This window comes from Lepidochelys olivacea (genome assembly GCF_965140295.1).
Source record: "Lepidochelys olivacea isolate rLepOli2 genome assembly, chromosome: 17".
In the NCBI taxonomy this organism is placed as follows: Eukaryota; Metazoa; Chordata; order Testudines; family Cheloniidae; genus Lepidochelys; species Lepidochelys olivacea.
The window spans coordinates 4555684-4572901 of record NC_140427.1 but is presented as its reverse complement, the minus strand read 5'-3'; the positions used below and the strand labels follow the sequence as shown (position 1 = coordinate 4572901).

The 17218-nt window shown below is 49.6% G+C and overlaps 1 protein-coding gene across 5 annotated transcripts in view; it reads right to left on the bottom strand.

Annotated features, from left to right (window-relative positions):
- Positions 1 to 2391: 2391 nt before the first annotated feature.
- RPH3AL (rabphilin 3A like (without C2 domains)) overlaps positions 2392 to 17218 on the bottom strand; it is an 86330-nt gene continuing 71503 nt past the window's right edge. For all 5 annotated transcript variants that reach the window (XM_084651071.1, XM_084651073.1, XM_084651072.1 and 2 more), the window contains 3 exons: positions 16396 to 16509; positions 15230 to 15403; positions 2392 to 5647 (listed from right to left, as the gene is read on the bottom strand). In XM_084651071.1, coding sequence (XP_084507197.1) covers positions 5613 to 5647; positions 15230 to 15403; positions 16396 to 16509 — 323 coding nt within the window. In that variant the 3' untranslated portion in view covers positions 2392 to 5612. The remainder of the gene's footprint in view (positions 5648 to 15229; positions 15404 to 16395; positions 16510 to 17218) is intronic.

Sequence of the window (17218 nt, the reverse complement as noted above, 5' to 3'; positions counted from 1 at the left end):
ACTCCCACTGAGGATTTGGGCCTTGGTTTCCCTGTCCCTCAGTTCCTCATCTGTGCAATGGGGATAATAGCAGTGCCCTGATAAATACATTAAAAGGTTGTGAGGTGCTCAGATACTGTAATGATGGGGACCATAGAAATCTGTAGGAGATTCCCTTTGTTAGTCAATCTTCAGAGTAAAGGCTGCATCTTTTTCCTCAAAAGCACCATGAACATTTATGGTGTGATTTAAATATTAAATGCTACTAACAATGATGATGATCTGGGCTGCCTTTGAATCTGTGACCAAGTGCAGATAAAGTGAGAATGGCCACACTGGGTCAGACCAAAGGTCCATCTAGCCCAGTATCCTGTTTTCCAACAGCAGCCAATGCCAGGTGCCCCAGAGGGAATGACCACCACAGATAATCAAGTGATCCATCCCCTGTCGCCCATTCCCGGCTTCTGGCAGAGGCGAGGGACACCATCCTTGCCCATCCTGGCTAATAGCCATTAATAGACCTATCCTCCATGAATTTATCTAGTTCTTTTTTGAACCCTGTTATAGTCTTGGCCTTCACAACATCCTCTAGCAAGGAGTTCCACATAAGCCATTACTAACACCACGTGCCAGCCAGCCCCTGCTGTTTTCCCTGCGTTTAACTGCAATTCTTGTTTGCAGCGCTGGGTCTTGTTTGCAGCGTAGCCACTTTGGTCCCCAGATATTAGAGACACAGGTAGGTGGGGTAATATCTTTCAGTGGATCAAATTCTGTTGGAGAAAGAGACAAGCTTAGCTACACAGAGCTCGTCTTCAGGTCTGGGGAAGGTACTCAGTGTCACACTTCACTTTGACTGGGCTCTTGTGTTAACTTCTTATTGGTCCCACCTTGTATTTAGCTGTAACACTCTGAAGACAAGCTCTGTGTAAGCTCAAGAGACTCTCTCTCAACTGTAGAAGTTGGTCCCATAAAAGATATTACCTCACCCACCTTGCCTCTAACTGCAATGTAAGTAATGCCCTCAGCAGCCAGTCAGTCAAACCCACCGCCTAGCACGCTTTCTACCGCACGTACCTGTGGAGACGAGGAGTGTCATCAGAAGAACGTTTTTCATACTGGAATCGAAGCAACTGATGGAAGCATTGGATAGAAACTGAAAGGAAAGGCTGCATGTAAAGGAAGAGAAGAGGAACCTTACAAGAAATGCCAGGGCCTGGGATGGTGACCGACACTTCACACCCTGCTACTGTGATTGAGAAATGATCTCATTTGCAGAGTTAATACTGGGACTTCAATTTACAAATGAACTATAAAAGCTACCCAGAGACTATCTGCCATTTTAAGGCAATAATGGTAATCACCGCCACCTGTATGTGTTAAAATGGAATAGTCAAAAAGCTCTGATTGTCAGCCTGTTGTCTTCAGCACCTGATTTATTAATGAGCACTCACAAAACATGCATTAGGGTTGCCAACCCTCCACGATTATCCTGGAGTCTCCAGGAATTAACGATTAATCGTTCATTAAAGATTATGTCATGTGATGAAACCTCTAGAAAGACATTCAACCAAAATTAGCAATCCTAGTTGGCAGCCCATTTGCTTCAGCATGTTAAGTAACTATAATATATACGTGGGGATTTTTTTCAACCAGATTAGATCCTGAAGCTTCACTGCTTTAAAATGAACAATGAGGGAAACATTTAAGTTTGGTAGTTCACGGCCAGCATTTTCCCACCTCAAAGATGGCAGAACTGACTCCCCTCTATACTTGACCTCATGGTGAAAGGAGGGTGAGGGAGGAGGGGAGAATTATAGGAGCTGTATAGTACTTGACAAGCTGCATCCTCAAGTCAATGACAGCACCCAAGCACCATCATCAGAACAATCGCAACAGCAATTTGCAAGATGAGTTTAAAACGGAAAAGCAAAACAGGTATTAAAAAGCCATTTGAAACCTTGAAATTAAATGCACGGTGGGACAAAAAACACACATGTGTATATCTAGCTATATAGCTTTATTGAACAATACTGTAGATGTTTCTTGGTGGAGAATATTAAATAGACCCTAATTGCCAGACGAGTGACAAGCTTCACAAGGCCAAGAATGACGACTCTTTGCAGACTGGCAATTACTGCTGTATTATGCTTAGTGCTTTCAGCAGAGAAAGAAACTCTACAAAAAGGCTAAAAATGTACCTGTGGATCAGCTTCCATTGCCCCATTTAGATATCTAAGAGGTGGGAATACAGAAAACAGGACCTTGAGGTTCAGCATTCTTGTTAATTACCTGTGATTCACGAGCCCGGTGCTGGAATTAGCTCCCTGCTGGAAGCAGCCTGAAGATTTGAAGAATATTTGTAACTTGGGAACAGAGAAATTTTGTATTATTTCAGGAAGGCCAGGCAGTTGGTGCAGCGTCAAAGCTTTATTATTTCCAATTCTAAAATGTTACACAACACGATGAGGGAAGGGAGGGACACACACAACAACCTATTAAATGGAGACCCATTCACATTCCCTTTCCTTCCCTCCCCACCCCCCAACTAAAAACACAGGCATTGTTACAAGTTATAAAGAAGATAAAGACCTGGTTGAAGACATGTAAACACACATTAGGGTGAAGTACACCTTTGAGATGAAAAATCTCAATCGTGAAAAGTATTAGCACGGAGTTGTGCATGTCTGCATACCGCATTTGAATGGGTGGATGTCTACACTTCAAGCTGAAGATGTAAATTCCAGTTCAAGGAGCATGCTAAAAATAGAGCATACTCACAGTTGTGGGACAGTTGCCCTGAGTATGTATGTGGGATCGCAGACTGGTGCTACAGCAGCTATCCTCTATTTTTAGCATGCTAGCTTGATGAGAGCTAGTGCAGGTATGTCTCCTTGAGCTGAAATTTACACTTTCCAGCTCCAAGTGTAGACATATCGACAATCGACATGGATTGGGCCTGGGTCTTCTCTCACTTGAGGCCTGGATCCAGTATCCACTTCAACAGGTTCCAGATCCGACTCTGAATCAGGGACAACTCTGCTGAAGTCAACAGAATTACACAGGTGTGAGCAAGGGGGGTGAATAGGGTTTTGGGACAGTATCAGCCTCACGTCTGTGCTTAAGCAAGAGTGTTTCACAAAACAATGTTAACTGAAGCATTTTCAGGATTTAAAGCAACCCAACAAACCAGTGAGGAGTATGTCAGGAGTAAAACATCCACCCTGTAGTGCTGGCGATTTATATGTGCTGGTGAACAAGAACCAAAAAGCGAAAGTGGCTGTGAAACACAACAAAACTGACTCGGCGGTTTTCATTGTCCAAGCTGAGTGAAGTATAACAAGGAAACAAACAGAATGGATGGTGAAAAGGAAAATTTGATTCTGCCTTACTAACGCAAAGTGGTGGTAAATAAGAAAGAGAAGGAAACTGGGTTCTAAAAATCTGGGGTAACAGTTTCAAAAGTGCCCAAGAGACTTAGATGCTTAAGTCCCATTTTCAGAAGTAACGTAGGCACGTAAGGCCAGATTTTCAAAGGTATTTAGGCACAAGAAGATGGAGATAGGCGCTTTTGAAAATCCCATTTGGCACCTAGGCGTCTATCTACATCTTTAGGTACCTAAATACCTTTGAAAATCTGGCCCTACATGTCTTAGTCTCATAACCCAGACCAAAAGTTAAAATGTCCATCCTGTAGCACATCACCCCAACAGGCAGCACAAACAGCAACAGCAGGGTGCTTGGTTGGATGCAAAACCACTTGGGGTTGGGAGCCCCAGTACCTGATCTCATTTATCTTTATACTATAGTCATTTGTAAAATCCAATGTGTGTATATGTACATTGCAGGGTATTTTCCTATTAAAAACAAATATTCTCCCACCACCCCAACCTCATATAAATACCCCAATTTCTGCAAGTCTGCTCCTCAGGAGCAACCCTACAAAAACAAACTGATATATAACTCTACAATCAATTAATGAGCTGGGAAGGAGGAGGAGAAATTGTTTAAACTGATCAGAGTGGCTAGTTTACAAAGGGGAAGGTGACTCACTAGTGGCAGTGAATTGCTTTTGAAGTGATCAGTCGTCCCTGGACAGCACTCTTTGGAGTCTCTGGATCCCTTCGGAATATGTGCCTCATACAAAGCCCTCTGAAGTCAACTGAAGGACTCCCATTCATCTCTGGGCTTTGGCTCAGGCCTTAAAATGCTTGATCACTTTATAGGAGTCATGGGCTTGGCCTCTAGGCATCTGCCAGACATTGGGGAAGAGTGTATAGCTCAGAGAAGAGGTGGGGATGGCACCAGACTAGCAGCTCTCTCCAGGTTAGATCAATGCCAAAGACCCAAATATTAGCATGTAAGAAATTGCAGCCAGACAGATGTATGAGATCTGGGGACAGCAAGGAGAAAACACAGACCTGGCTCCTTCCACCTTCACAAGGGAAAGTAGCTTTCTTTTTAGAGCACATGGCTGAGCTGACTGCCCAGTGCCATCCAGGTGCCATCAGGGCATGAGTAGGACTCTCCCACTAAAAGGTAAAACACACACCGTTGGCAGCACAGAGAGAGGCTGCTCACAACACTGACTTCAACACACCAGAAACTGGAAAGGAGAGGAAACATCCTACCAGAGACAGATTAAAGGAATCGCACCAGCGATCCTCTACCACAGCTCCCTTCCTCTCTAAATAAACAACCATCCCCAGGAGGCAGCCATGTTAAGAAGGTCCCTTGGAAGGGAGGAGGATGGAGTGTCATCACACCAGTTAATGGGGATACCCAATTAAAACAGTAATAAACCCAGCAATAACTGTGATGATAATACTCAGGATGGAAACCTGGCCCCATGGAAGTTGGTAGCAAAATTCTCATTGACTTCATGAGAGCCAGGATTTCACCCTCCCCTCTTAGGGAAGTTCACCCAGTGCAGAGAAGCAGCACAAAGCTACGTGCCACTCACACGCTCTATTTCAAGGGCTTTCCTGGGCGTCAGTGACGTGCAGGCCTGTGTGGGGGGGGTGAATCTCACATAGTGCTGTTCACCTGTGGATCTCAAAGCACTTCACAAAAAGCAGGCAGAACTCTTTTACAGAAACCATTTACAGGCGAGGAATCTCAGTCACAGAGATGCACAACGTGATTTGCTCAAGGTCACTCAGCGGCCCAGGAATACAACACAAGCATCTTGACCCTAGTTCAGTGCTCTCACCACGCTGCACTGAGATGTCCTTACCAAGGTGAGTAAGTGCTGGGCTCTCCATTGTATGCTGGGGGGGGGGGAATGGCAGGAGGGGTGGAGAAATGAATCTCAGTAGAAATACTAATACATAGCTGGCTGGTTACTATGGTGTCACCGTCTCCCTTCCTCACTCAGAAGAGCATCCCTCCAACCCAAACGTTTCCCATTCTCCTGCAGCCAGCAGGAGGCAAAAACAAAAGCAGGACAAACTACGCCGAGTGGACAGCAATGTCTCTTTCCAGCCAACGGCAAGTAAATTAAGGTCCGCGTGGAATCATGGCGACTCAGAAGCCACAGAATGCTGGGGTTCGCTCCATCCGTGTGGAGAGTACAAGACTGGATGTGTCAGACAAGCGTGTTGGATCCAGGTGAAGCAGTGAGACATCGACTCCCATCAACACCAGGGACTCGGGTGGATGCGTCGTTTGCCTTTGAAATAAATAAAGACAAAGATTTGGTAGGCTGTGGGAGGGGGAGCAGCTTGACACAATTATTTTGTGTTGCTTTCACCTCCTCCGCGTCATTTGAAAAGCTCGCTAGGAACAGCAGTGATGAGAATGACTGTGGATCATTACCGGGGGGGGGGGGGGGCTGCATCAGCAGTCTAGCTCCATTAAACTTTATTAAAGGAAGCAGAGCTGAGGAAGGAGAGAATGGGTGAGAAAGAAAACAAACAGAAGGGTTGCTCATGGAACAGGAGAATTGGTTGAGCTGCCTTCTTCACTGAACTCCTGGGAGGTGCCAAGCCTCAATTCCCAGGGTTTCAAAAGGAATTTACGATGTCCAGCACTTTCATAGATTCACAGTGTTTATGGCCAGAAGGGATCATTAGCTCATGTAGTCTGATTTCCAGCATATCACAGGCCATTAAATTTTACCCACATACCATTACATTGAGCCCATGTGACTTCAGTTAGACTAAAGGATTTCAGTCCTCAGGAGAGTAAGCTACTGTGTGTGCCACAGAAGAAACTGAGGTTCCCTCAGGCCCCTGTGATGGCATGAAATTGATTAGATGAGATGTACCCAGACGATGCTAGCAGGTGACTTGCCCCACACTGCAGAGGAAGTTGAACCCCCACGCCAAGATCCCTGCCAATCTGATGGGGGTGGGGAGAGATTCCTTCCCAGCCCCACATCTGGTGATCATTTTGACCCTGAGGACGTGAGTAAGAGACATCAGCCTGACATCTAAGAAAGAGAACGTTCTGTACCACCTCACATTGGCCCATGCCAGCAGTGTTCTATCTATCTCCAGCTGTGGCTGCACCCTGATGCATCAGAGGAAAGCGACCCGCCCACACCTCCAGCAGATTACATCTAGCTAATTGTGCACTGGGGAAAAAATCCTTCCTGACCCTTACAGGCAACTGGCTCAAGCCCTGAAGCATGAGCTTTGATTATAGTTACTGTCTTAATCAGTCAATTTGGTTCTTTCTAAGGCGCAGGGATGAAGGGAATGAACAGAGGGATTCACAGACTCCACAGCCAGAAAGGACCACTGCAACCACCCAGCCCGACCACCCCCAGCCATAGACCTTCTCCTAGAAGTTGGATTAAAGAGCTCCATCTTAAAGACTCCAAGCCACAGGGAGTCCGCCCCCTCCCCTGGTAAGCTGTTCCAATGTTTAATTATCCTCACAGCTAGGAGACTGCATCTTATTTCAAGGTTGAATGCCTCTGACTTCAGCTTCCAGCCATTGAATCTTGTTATGCCTTTGTCAGCAAGGCTGAAAAGCCCCAACGATCAGATCTCTTCTCCATGCACAAGCACCTACACAGGGTGAGCAAACCACCTCTTACCCTTCTCTTTGATAAACTGAATAAACTGAGCTCCTTAAGCTTCATGTCGTACAGCTTGATTTCCAGCCCTCAGATCATCTTTATGCCCCTCTTCTGAACTCTCTCCAGTATTTCCACATCCTACTTCAAGGCCCCAGACTGGGAACAGTATCCCAGTAGTGGCCTAACCAATGCTGTGTAAGGAGATCACTTCCTGCCTCTGCTTGATAGTCCCTTTTACACATCCAAGGACCACAATACCCCTGTTAGCCACAGCACTGAGAGCGCCTCCCCTTCCCCTGCTGGACCCCGAAGCCCAAGCCCCCCCGCCGCCGGCACATGGCCCCCCAGTCCCCGAGCGCTGCGTGAGAGGTGTGACTCCCCCCAGTCCCTCCCGAGCATAGAATCATAGAATATCAGGGTTGGAAGGGACCTCAGAAGGTCATCTAGTCCAACCCCCTGCTCAAAGCAGGACCAATCCCCAACTAAATCATTCCAGCCAGGGCTTTGTCAAGCCTGACCTTAAAAACGTCTAAGGAAGGAGATTCCACCACCTCCCTAGGTAACGCATTCCAGTGCCTCACCACCCTCCTAGTGAAAAAGTTTTTCCTAATATCCAACCTAAACCTCCCCCACTGCAACTTGAGACCATTACTCCTTGTTCTGTCATCTGCTACCACTGAGAACAGTCTAGATCCATCCTCTTTGGAACCCCCTTTCAGGTAGTTGAAAGAAGCTATCAAATCCCCCCTCATTCTTCTCTGCCGCAGACTAAACAATCCCAGTTCCCTCAGCCTCTCCTCATAAGTCATGTGTTCCAGTCCCCTAATCATTTTTGTTGACCTCCGCTGGACATTTTCCAATTTTTTCACATCCTTCTTGCAGTGTGGGGCTCAAAACTGGACACAGTACTCCAGATGAGGCCTCACCAATGTCGAACAGAGTGGAACAATCATGTCCCTCAATCTGCTGGCAATGCCCCTACATATACATCCCAAAATGCCATTGGCCTTCTTGGCAACAAGGGCACACTGTTGACTCATATCCAGCTTCTCGTCCACTGTAACCCCTAGGTCCTTTTCTGCAGAACTGCTGCCGAGCCATTCAGTCCCTAGTCTGTAGTGGTGCATGGGATTCTTTCATCCTAAATGCAGGATTCTGCTCTTGTCCTTGTTGAACCTCATCAAATTTCTTTTGGCCCAATCCTCTAATTTGTCTAGGTCCCTCTGTATCCTATCCCTACCCTCCAGTTTGTCATCTGCAAACTTGCTGAGGGTGCAATCCTCGCCATCCTCCAGATCATGTATGAAGATATTGAACAAAACCGGTCCCAGGACCGACCCTTGGGGCACTCCACTTGATATCGGCTGCCAACTAGACATGGAGCCATTGATCACTACCCGTCGAGCCCGACAATCTAGCCAGCTTTCTATCCACCTTATAGTCCATTCATCCAGCCCATACCTCTTTAACTTGTTGGCAAGAATACTGTGGGAGACCATGTCAAAAGCTTTGCTAAAGTCAAGGAATAACACGTCCACTGCTTTCCCCTCATCCACAGAGCCAGTTATCTCGTCATAGAAGGTAATTAGATTAGTCAGACATGACTTGCCCTTGGTGAATCCATGCTGACTGTTCCTGATCACTTTCCTCTCCTTTAAGTGCTTCAGAATTGATTCCTTGAGGACCTGCTCCATGATTTTTCCAGGGACTGAGGTGTGAGGCTGACTGGCCTGTAGTTCCCAGGATCCTCCTTCTTCCCTTTTTCCAAAATGGGCACTACATTAGCCTTTTTCCAGTCGTCCGGGTCCTCCCCCGATCGCCATGAGTTTTCAAAGATAATGGCCAATGGCTCTGCAAACACAGCTGCCAACTCCTTTAGCACTCTCGGGTGGAGCGCATCTGGCCCCATGGACTTGTGCTCGTCCAGCTTTTCTAAATAGTCTCGAACCACTTCTTTCTCCAGAGGGCTGGTCACCTTCTCCCCATGCTGTGTTGCCCAGTGCAGCAGTCTGGAAGCTGACCTTATTTGCGAAGACAGAGGCAAAAAAAGCATCGAGTACATTAGCTTTTTCCACATCCTCTGTCACTAGGTTGCCTCCCTCATTCAGTATGGGGGCCGACACTTTCCTTGACTTTCTTCTTGTTGCTAACATACCTGAAGAAACCCTTCTTGTTACTCTTAACATCTCTTGCTAGCTGCAACTCCAAATGTGATTTGGCCTTCCTGATTTCATTCCTGCATGCCCGAGCAATATTTTTATACTCTTCCCTGGCCATCTGTCCAATCTTCCACTTCCTGTAAGCTTCTTTTTTGAGTTTAAGACCAAAAAGGATTTCATTGTTAAGCCAAGCTGGTTGCCTGCCATATTTACTATTCTTTCTACACATCGGGATGATTTGTCCCTGTAACCTCAATAAGGATTCTTTATAATACAGCCAGCTCTCCTGGACTCCTTTCCCCCTCATGTTATTCTCCCAGGGATCCTGCCCATCAGTTCCCTGAGGGAGTCAAAGTCTGCTTTTCTGAAGTCCAGGGTCTGTATTCTGCTGCTCTCCTTTCTTCCTTGTATCAGGATCCTGAACTCGACCATCTCATGGTCACTGCCTCCCAGGTTCCCATCCACTTTTGCTTCCCCTACTAATTCTTCCCAGTTTGTGAGCAGCAGGTCAAGAAAAGCTCTGCCCCTAGTTGGTTCCTCCAGCACTTGCACCAGGAAATTGTCCCCTACACTTTCCAAAAAACTTCCTGGATTGTCTGTGCACTGCTGTATTGTTCTCCCAGCAGATATCAGGGTGGGCAGCCCCCCACAGCCAAGTGCCAGGTGGCATGGCCCCAGCACCCGGGGGTCCCCCAGCGGTGAGCGGCCCCAGCCACTGCAAGTCCCAGCCGCAGGCCAGTGGTGGCTGCCCTAGCCCTAGCCCCAAGCTGGCTTCATGGAAGATGAGCAGCCCACCTGGACTGGGGCTAAGGGCAAGCAGGAGTTGCCTCAGGGTGGAGCATGGGTGGGGCCACGCCGGGCTGCTTGGGGAGGCCCAGCCTCCCCCACCCTATGATATGAGCCGTCCATGCATTGGATCCTGCCAAGATAGAATTTAGCCCTCCTGGAGGGCTGGGGACAAAATGGGAATCATGAGACAAACCCAGTGGAACCCTGCACAATCCACTCTCTGCAGGGGGAACCTCCTTCTGGTGATCAGCAAACCCCAGGGCACCACAGAGCCAGGGCTGGAACAGAACAGCCAGATTCCCTATGGGCCGCACTTGGACTGCGGCTTTTTTCCTCCCCTTCATTTATAAAATACATGCCACGACTCAGGGTGCATCTGCAGGACCTAACCCTCCACCCCAGTCATCGCTCCCCAGAACTCAGGCCACCCTGATCCTCCTCTGGGAAGACAAAGGGCCTAGCACTGGGTCCTAACAGGCAGCATCCTCACGAGATTTAATCACATCTAAACTTGACCATTTGCAACCTGAGTCAGGCAGCACGCCGCTGACTGGTCAGTGAAAACAAGTTACACTCAGCGCCAAGTCGTTGGCCAGCCAGCGTTCACTCAGGACTAGAATCAGAGGAAATGCCAGCCTGGGTCGGACCAAGGTCCCTATAGCCCAGCAACCTGTCTCTGACTGCAGCCTGCACCAGATGAACCCCGCAGCAGGCAGTTTTAGAAGGAAGCCATCCCTGGGGGAAAGTTATCCCAAGCCCATTGAGCTGGGTGATGCTGAACATGACATGTCCTGTCTGCCCTGCCTCAACAGCCATGGGCAGCATGGGGCCAGCTAACCTGATTGTTAAACCACAGTTACACTTCCTAGAGAAAAGGAGCCCCAAGCCTCCACAACCTACTGTGCCAAGGCAGTGGGAACTGGAGCCTCCTCTGTCCCCATGTACTTATGGGGCTCCCCTCGCCTGAACCTCTGAGCACAGACCACACCTGGCCCCAGAGGACACTAGGGGCCAGATTTCCAGATGGGCTGAAAAGCACCTGTAGCTCCCAGAGGGGTTGTGGGTCTCGGTGGTTCTCAGGATCAGACTCCATTACCGCCCACTGTCCCAGTGACCTTGACTGGAATGGCAAATCACGGCGATAGACAGACAGACTGACCCTGCTAGCCAGAACCGAAGCCCTGCAAGAAGGGGCAGCAGGGCAAAGTGCAGCCCACATCCTGCTAGAAGCAGAGGGCAGCTACCCTTCATCTCCTGGGTTTGGGGGAGCAGCACTACCTCACAGCTGCCCCTCCTCTTTAGCTTGAGCTTCCCAAGGTCAGCAGCCGGTGCACTAAGGAAGCCCGTGCATTTGCTGGTGTAATGCATTCCCACTGGCTGGCTGTGAATCGCACAGAACTGCCTCTGGCTAATAGAGTGGGGCACTCTCTCTGTGAAGCTTTGGCAGCAAGCACTGCCCCACTGAAGTGTCTGCCATGGCTGTCACAGGAGGACTGCTGGTGGAGCCAGTTGCTCGCTCAGCTTCCTGCTAGCTAAACAAACCTGTTGGAATTAATCGCTTCAAGACGCACTTGCAGCAGCAAAAGCCCACTGATTTAGGCGGCTCTGTGAGACCTTTGGGAATGGCAGCAGGGCCCACCCAGCAGGCACCAGGCAGCCTAAGGTCCACGATCACTTCCTGCTGGGCTAGCGTCCAGCTCACAATCCCAGCTAAGATGTACCCTTTGCTGCCACTCCCAGCAGAGAAATCGAGGACTGGATTGGCCACAGAACACCTCCTTTCTCCCCTACATGCAGTTCTTTGACACTTGTCTTACGCGCCCATCCCCTCCTCGTTCTGTTAACAGCAGCCTCCACAGATGTCACCACGCTCACTCCATAGAGTAGAGAGAAATACAGGTAATGGCCACACTTTTCAAGAGCCGCTTGTAAATTTTGGGGTGCCCAACTGGAGATGCCTCAAAGGAGCCTGGTTTTCACAAAGTGCTGAGCACCCATTCTCTGAAGTCCAGGCCTCTTTATGGCATCTCAAATTGGATGCCCCAAAACTGCAGTGTCCAAATGCACTCATCGCTTCTGAAGATGTAGACCCCTGTGTTTAGAGATCTAGGCACAGATTCTCAAAGCTGCGGAGGGGATCTGGACACCCAGTCATTTTAATGGGAATCAGGCAGTCAAATGATGTGGCTTGGAAAAGTTCAGCCACAAATGTTACAAATACACTGGAAGTTCCTGGCCTTTTTCACCAGTCCCTTGTCTTCCCCTACAACCAGACCGTTGGCCATGCCCCCTTCCCAGCCCTCTCGCCTCCCCCTTCCCAGAGCCGGAGTGGGAGAGCTATAGACTGTCAGGGTAAAATTGCTTTGGAATCATCACAGGAACTCTTCAGCAAGATAGCGACTCAGGATTTGTTCTTAGGATGCGAAAGGCAGCTGAGAGTTGCACTTTGGTACAGAATTAGAGAAGAGGCGAGAATGAGATCTGCATTAAAAATAAAATAAAAAAAGAACAACACTTAAGCTACTGCTATGAGACGCAAGTTGGTATCGTTAGAGTGTTATAGAGCATTGTATTGGTGTCTCTCTCCTTTTCTCTTTGTTTACCAGGTACCGGTGGTTCTCTTACATGTACCCCTGGGGGTATGCCGAGGTCTTTCAGGGGGTAGGTCAACTCATCTAGATCAGTGTCGTTTCTCAACTTGCAGGTTGTGACCCTCAGGGGCAGGGGTGTCACAGGATGGGTTGTGGGTCAGAAGTTCAGGGCCAGCATTAGGAGGTGGCAAGCAGGGCAACTGCCCAGGGAACCATGCCACAGGGGGTCCCATGAAGGTAAGTTACATGCTTCAGCCCTGGGAGGTGAGGCTTGGGCTTTAGACTCCTGAAAGGGCCACAGTAGTCAGGAAAGGTTGAGAACCACTGACTTACACCACATGGTTGGCAAGGTGGTGGGGCTTGTGCATTTATTATTGTGGACTATGGAATGTATGATTTAAACTACTCATGAAGGTGTTGTATAGAACACAAGGACATCATATGTGTATGACAGTATATTACTGACAGCTGTGTTCATGCATAATGTACCACAATTGCCATTAAACTCTGCACACACCACATTGCTGCAGCATCTCCCTAGTTTTGGGAATGCTACCGTCATGTTAATGGCTTGCAGAGCCATTCATTTTAGGATCATGTCATCTGTGCACAGTGGAGAAAATTGTTTTTGGAGGGTTGGAACCCAGAATTGTTTTGGAAGGAAAACAGAGCTTTAAAAATTAAAGCAAAAACCCTTTCCCAAACCTGCAGATTGTGCTTTATATAATGCCTTCAAATGAGAGAGGCCCGGCAGGGGGTGTGAGGATAAAGTACTCAGCCAAGGAAACAGACCATACACATGCCAGACCGACTGTCTCTTGCAATCAACAGAAGCAGCTGAATAGTTTAGTACGTGGCTGGGATCGCTGAGGTATCTGCATGAGTGCAGGACAGAAATGGAGCCCGAGCCTGTTCGCTCTAGACAGAGCTGATGTGCAGGCTGGGGCATGATCCCCCAGCACGCCTGTAACACAATGTGTGTCTACACACCCAAGTGCTGCCAAGGGCACATACCTTTTGGATGAGGCTTGCTTTGGGCACACCTGGCAGCGCCTCTGCTGTGCCATTCCGCACTGCACTGGAGCCAGGGTGAGCAGGGATCCCTGGTATGATTAGCCCTGAGGGTGGAAGTAGTCCTCCAAATGCCATGCCGAGGGGCACAGGTCACTGCTTAGATGGCCTGTCTAATCTAACCCCTACAATCCAATGCACGGGACGAGGTGGATGCTTTGTGGCCCACAAGGCTCCCACGCTGGCGTGAGACGCTGCATTCTGCTCCCAACAGGGCCACCAGCCTGCCGTCAGCTGTCCACAATCAAATCAAGTACAAAAATCAAACAGACTTGGGCAGAAACGGCTACTGCTCCTCCCCCGCCCTGCCATCGCCAGGGTTATGCAAGTCACAGGAAAGAACTCATCCACCAAAAGAACCAGTGTCTGAATGAAAGAATTCCAGCATGCACGGTTCTGCGGCAGGAATGGGAAGTGAACGACCTCCGGCCAAAAAGAAGGTACTTTGAAAACGTTTTCTAGTTGGCCATGCAAACCTGACTGCCCCTCCTCTGAGCCAGGATCCCACCTACACCCTAGGCGGCTATTTTCGCGGGGCACATGCTTTAGTAGCCCAGAGAAAGTCGCAGTCCTAGATACATGCCATATGTCACCCTGAACATTCATTTGCCAGGCAGTGCAGAACCTGACTGCGAGAGGTTAACCCCTGCATTTCGGGGTCCGATTTTATACAGCAGGGAGGGAGGATTTTTAAGCTGATGACTCCCAGCAGGCCAAGTGCGGGAAGGAGGTGGCACAGGAATTATTGTTGCACTGGGTGATCAACCTCTTCACTATTCTCTCAAATCTAAATTTATACCTTGACACACAAGCCATGAAACTGACTCAAGAACCAAAAGGAACGGTTGCCAGAAGGGTGACAGGAACAGCTGGGAGGGAGAGGTGTTAAATGATAACCTCCGGGGTTACTGTGTATATAAATGTGAACTGCAGAGAGAAAATATATGTGTTGCTTCCAGCTGCTCCAGATCAGAAGTGAAAGCAGCGTGCAGATCTGCTGTCACACTCAGCTAATTCCTCTGAGCTTGCTGGGGATGGAGTGGGGAGGTCAAGTTTACACTGCAGAGGGTTGGGAAGTGACTTGTTTTAATTTACAAGCCAGCCAGACATATACAAAGCATTTTATTCCCCCGGAAAACACCTGCATTTGCACTTTGCTTCAACAAAGTTCAGATCCATGCTGCTGCAGGTGCAAACGCTGGGATTTAATGGGCAAACGTAGGAGTGTTTGGGGAAGTCCCATCACTGGGGAAAGTCCAGTGTGACGAACAGAGCCTGAAAGTCAGCCATGACCTTGGACAAGATGCTTAGAATCATAGAGTTCAAGGCCAGAAGTGACCACCGGATAATCCGGTCTGACTTCCTCTATATCACAGGCCATCACCACCAGCATCTGGCCCCTAAACCCCGGGCTTCTCTGACCTCACGCAAGGGCCACACGCGCCTCTCTGACAATGCTGGGCATGGACTCCAATTAGAAGCGCATGGGGGTTTTCTCAGCAGCCTTCTCTCAGCTCAGTGGGCCGGGCTGCCTGCCTGTGGGGTTCAGGAGGGGTGCTGTGCCATGTGCTTCTAGAGAGGAAGCCAGCCTGGGGGCATTGATGCCTTTCACTCACCGCGGGCACTTCTGCTGGCATCGCTGTCGCACTCCTCTGCCAGCAGGTCATTCTGGCAGCTCTCGGTAGCACTTGGGCCTCCCCTGCGCTCGCTGCCCAGGCTGCTGCGGCTCTCCGAGAAGGCGTTGGAGTGGGTGCTCCCGCTGGGAGTCCTGGGGGAGTCGCTGCCAGCCACTGCAGAGACACAGGGGAGAGGTTTGCTGCAGGGCTGTCTCGATCTGGGGGAGCTGCTGGGGTTTATGGGTGTGCAAGGGGCTGTGTTGCTGGCCCTAGACATTCACAGAGCAGACACGAGGCCAGCTTCCCACACCCACCCTGCCAGCATGCCTCCTCCTGACCCGGGCAGGGCCCATCGCCAGGAGCTCAGTCTCCCTTGCCACCCTGCTCCAGTGGTAATTCTGATTACTGTGGAGTCATGTGCACGAGGAACCAGACTGAGTTCTCCAGGTGCCCAACCCACCCTCAGATGGGAACCACTCACATTCCCTCACTGCCAGCCTGGGCAGGAGGGACTCCTGGGTCAACTCACTCTTTTATATTTGCTGGCACCAGGCCTGCCCTAGCTCGGTGTGATATGCTACCCCACGGAGCTCACCACCCAACAGACAGCCACACATCCAGCTTCAGAGGTGGAGAGGCCAACACCAAAGCAATGCCACTGTTTTGATGTGAGACCATACACCACAGGTTTGAAACACACTCCCACATATGGGTGGGGAGTGAGAGCTGAAAGGCTTCGTGGCTGCAGGGATTGGAGTGGCAGGAGGCTGGTCCCTTTAGCAAACCAGCAACCTCACCACGGTGGGACGACTCTTCCCATCGCCAGTCCTACCGAGGCATCCTGTCTCCCATTATTATTAACCACTCTAGTCCAGTCACACTCAAGGGCCCCAGCTGGGCTCAGGGTACGGCTGTGCCATACACTCTGCAAACACACATGATGGAGATTCTGTCCTTCCCCAAGCAGGCTCTCAACTTCAGCACTAGCCCGTAATTTCTGGGGGTAGCCAGACCCTCAGCTGACGTAAAGTGAAGCCAGCAGAACGATGCCAATTTACAGCAGCTGAGGAGTTGGTCCAGGGTGCACAGTAACAATTGTCACCCTACGGTACATTTCCATCACCCATTTCCGTGCCCACATTCAGGGGTAACAGCCGATTCCTCACCTGATTCCGCCTGATGCTTCCTGATCTTCAAGCCCTTGGACCCCCCAGGCAAGGACTTGTCATCCAGACTAGAGGAGCTGAATTCTGAGTCACTCTCGCTGTCACTAGAAACCACTGGAAGAGACAGAGAGGGAGGGGAGTCAGAGCCATTCCCAACATTCACAGTCCTTACCGCAGAGGGCCAGATGGAGCCGAAAGACAACACAGAAACATAATGACTTGAAGGCTTTGTCCACACTAGCACGTCTGTCAATAACATTTTTGTTGTGAAAACAACACAAAAGCGCCGGTGTGGACAGTGGTATGTCAGTGGGAGATGCTCTCCTGTTGCCACAGCTACTGCCGCTCGTTAGGGGTGGTTTAATTATGCTGGCGGGAGAGCTCTCTCCTCCTGGCATAGGGCGGCTACACAGGAGACCTTACAGTGGCATAGCTGCAGTAGTAGCTGTGTCCTTCTCCAAGGTGCGATTCACCTGTAGCTCCCTCGCAGCTGTTCACACTTGGTTGGGCTTTCCTTTCTATAGGGGTTTTACGATTCAGGGCAGCGTAGGGGTTTTACAGACTCAGTTCAAGTACTGGCCCAGTCACTTAGCACTCCTCCCACCCCCTGCCACTGGTTTGCAGCACGGCTGCACAGATTACATAGAGGGCCACGCGGCCACAGCCTGTCCTCATGCTGACCCGCACTGACAACACAAGCAGCCGCCCTGGTTTCAATGGAGTGAAGTGCCACTCAGCGGATCATAGTGTGGGCCACGGTTACTATTTATGGAGTGCTTTGCTCATGAACAGCGATGGAAGTGCTGCATAAGCACCCAAGGAG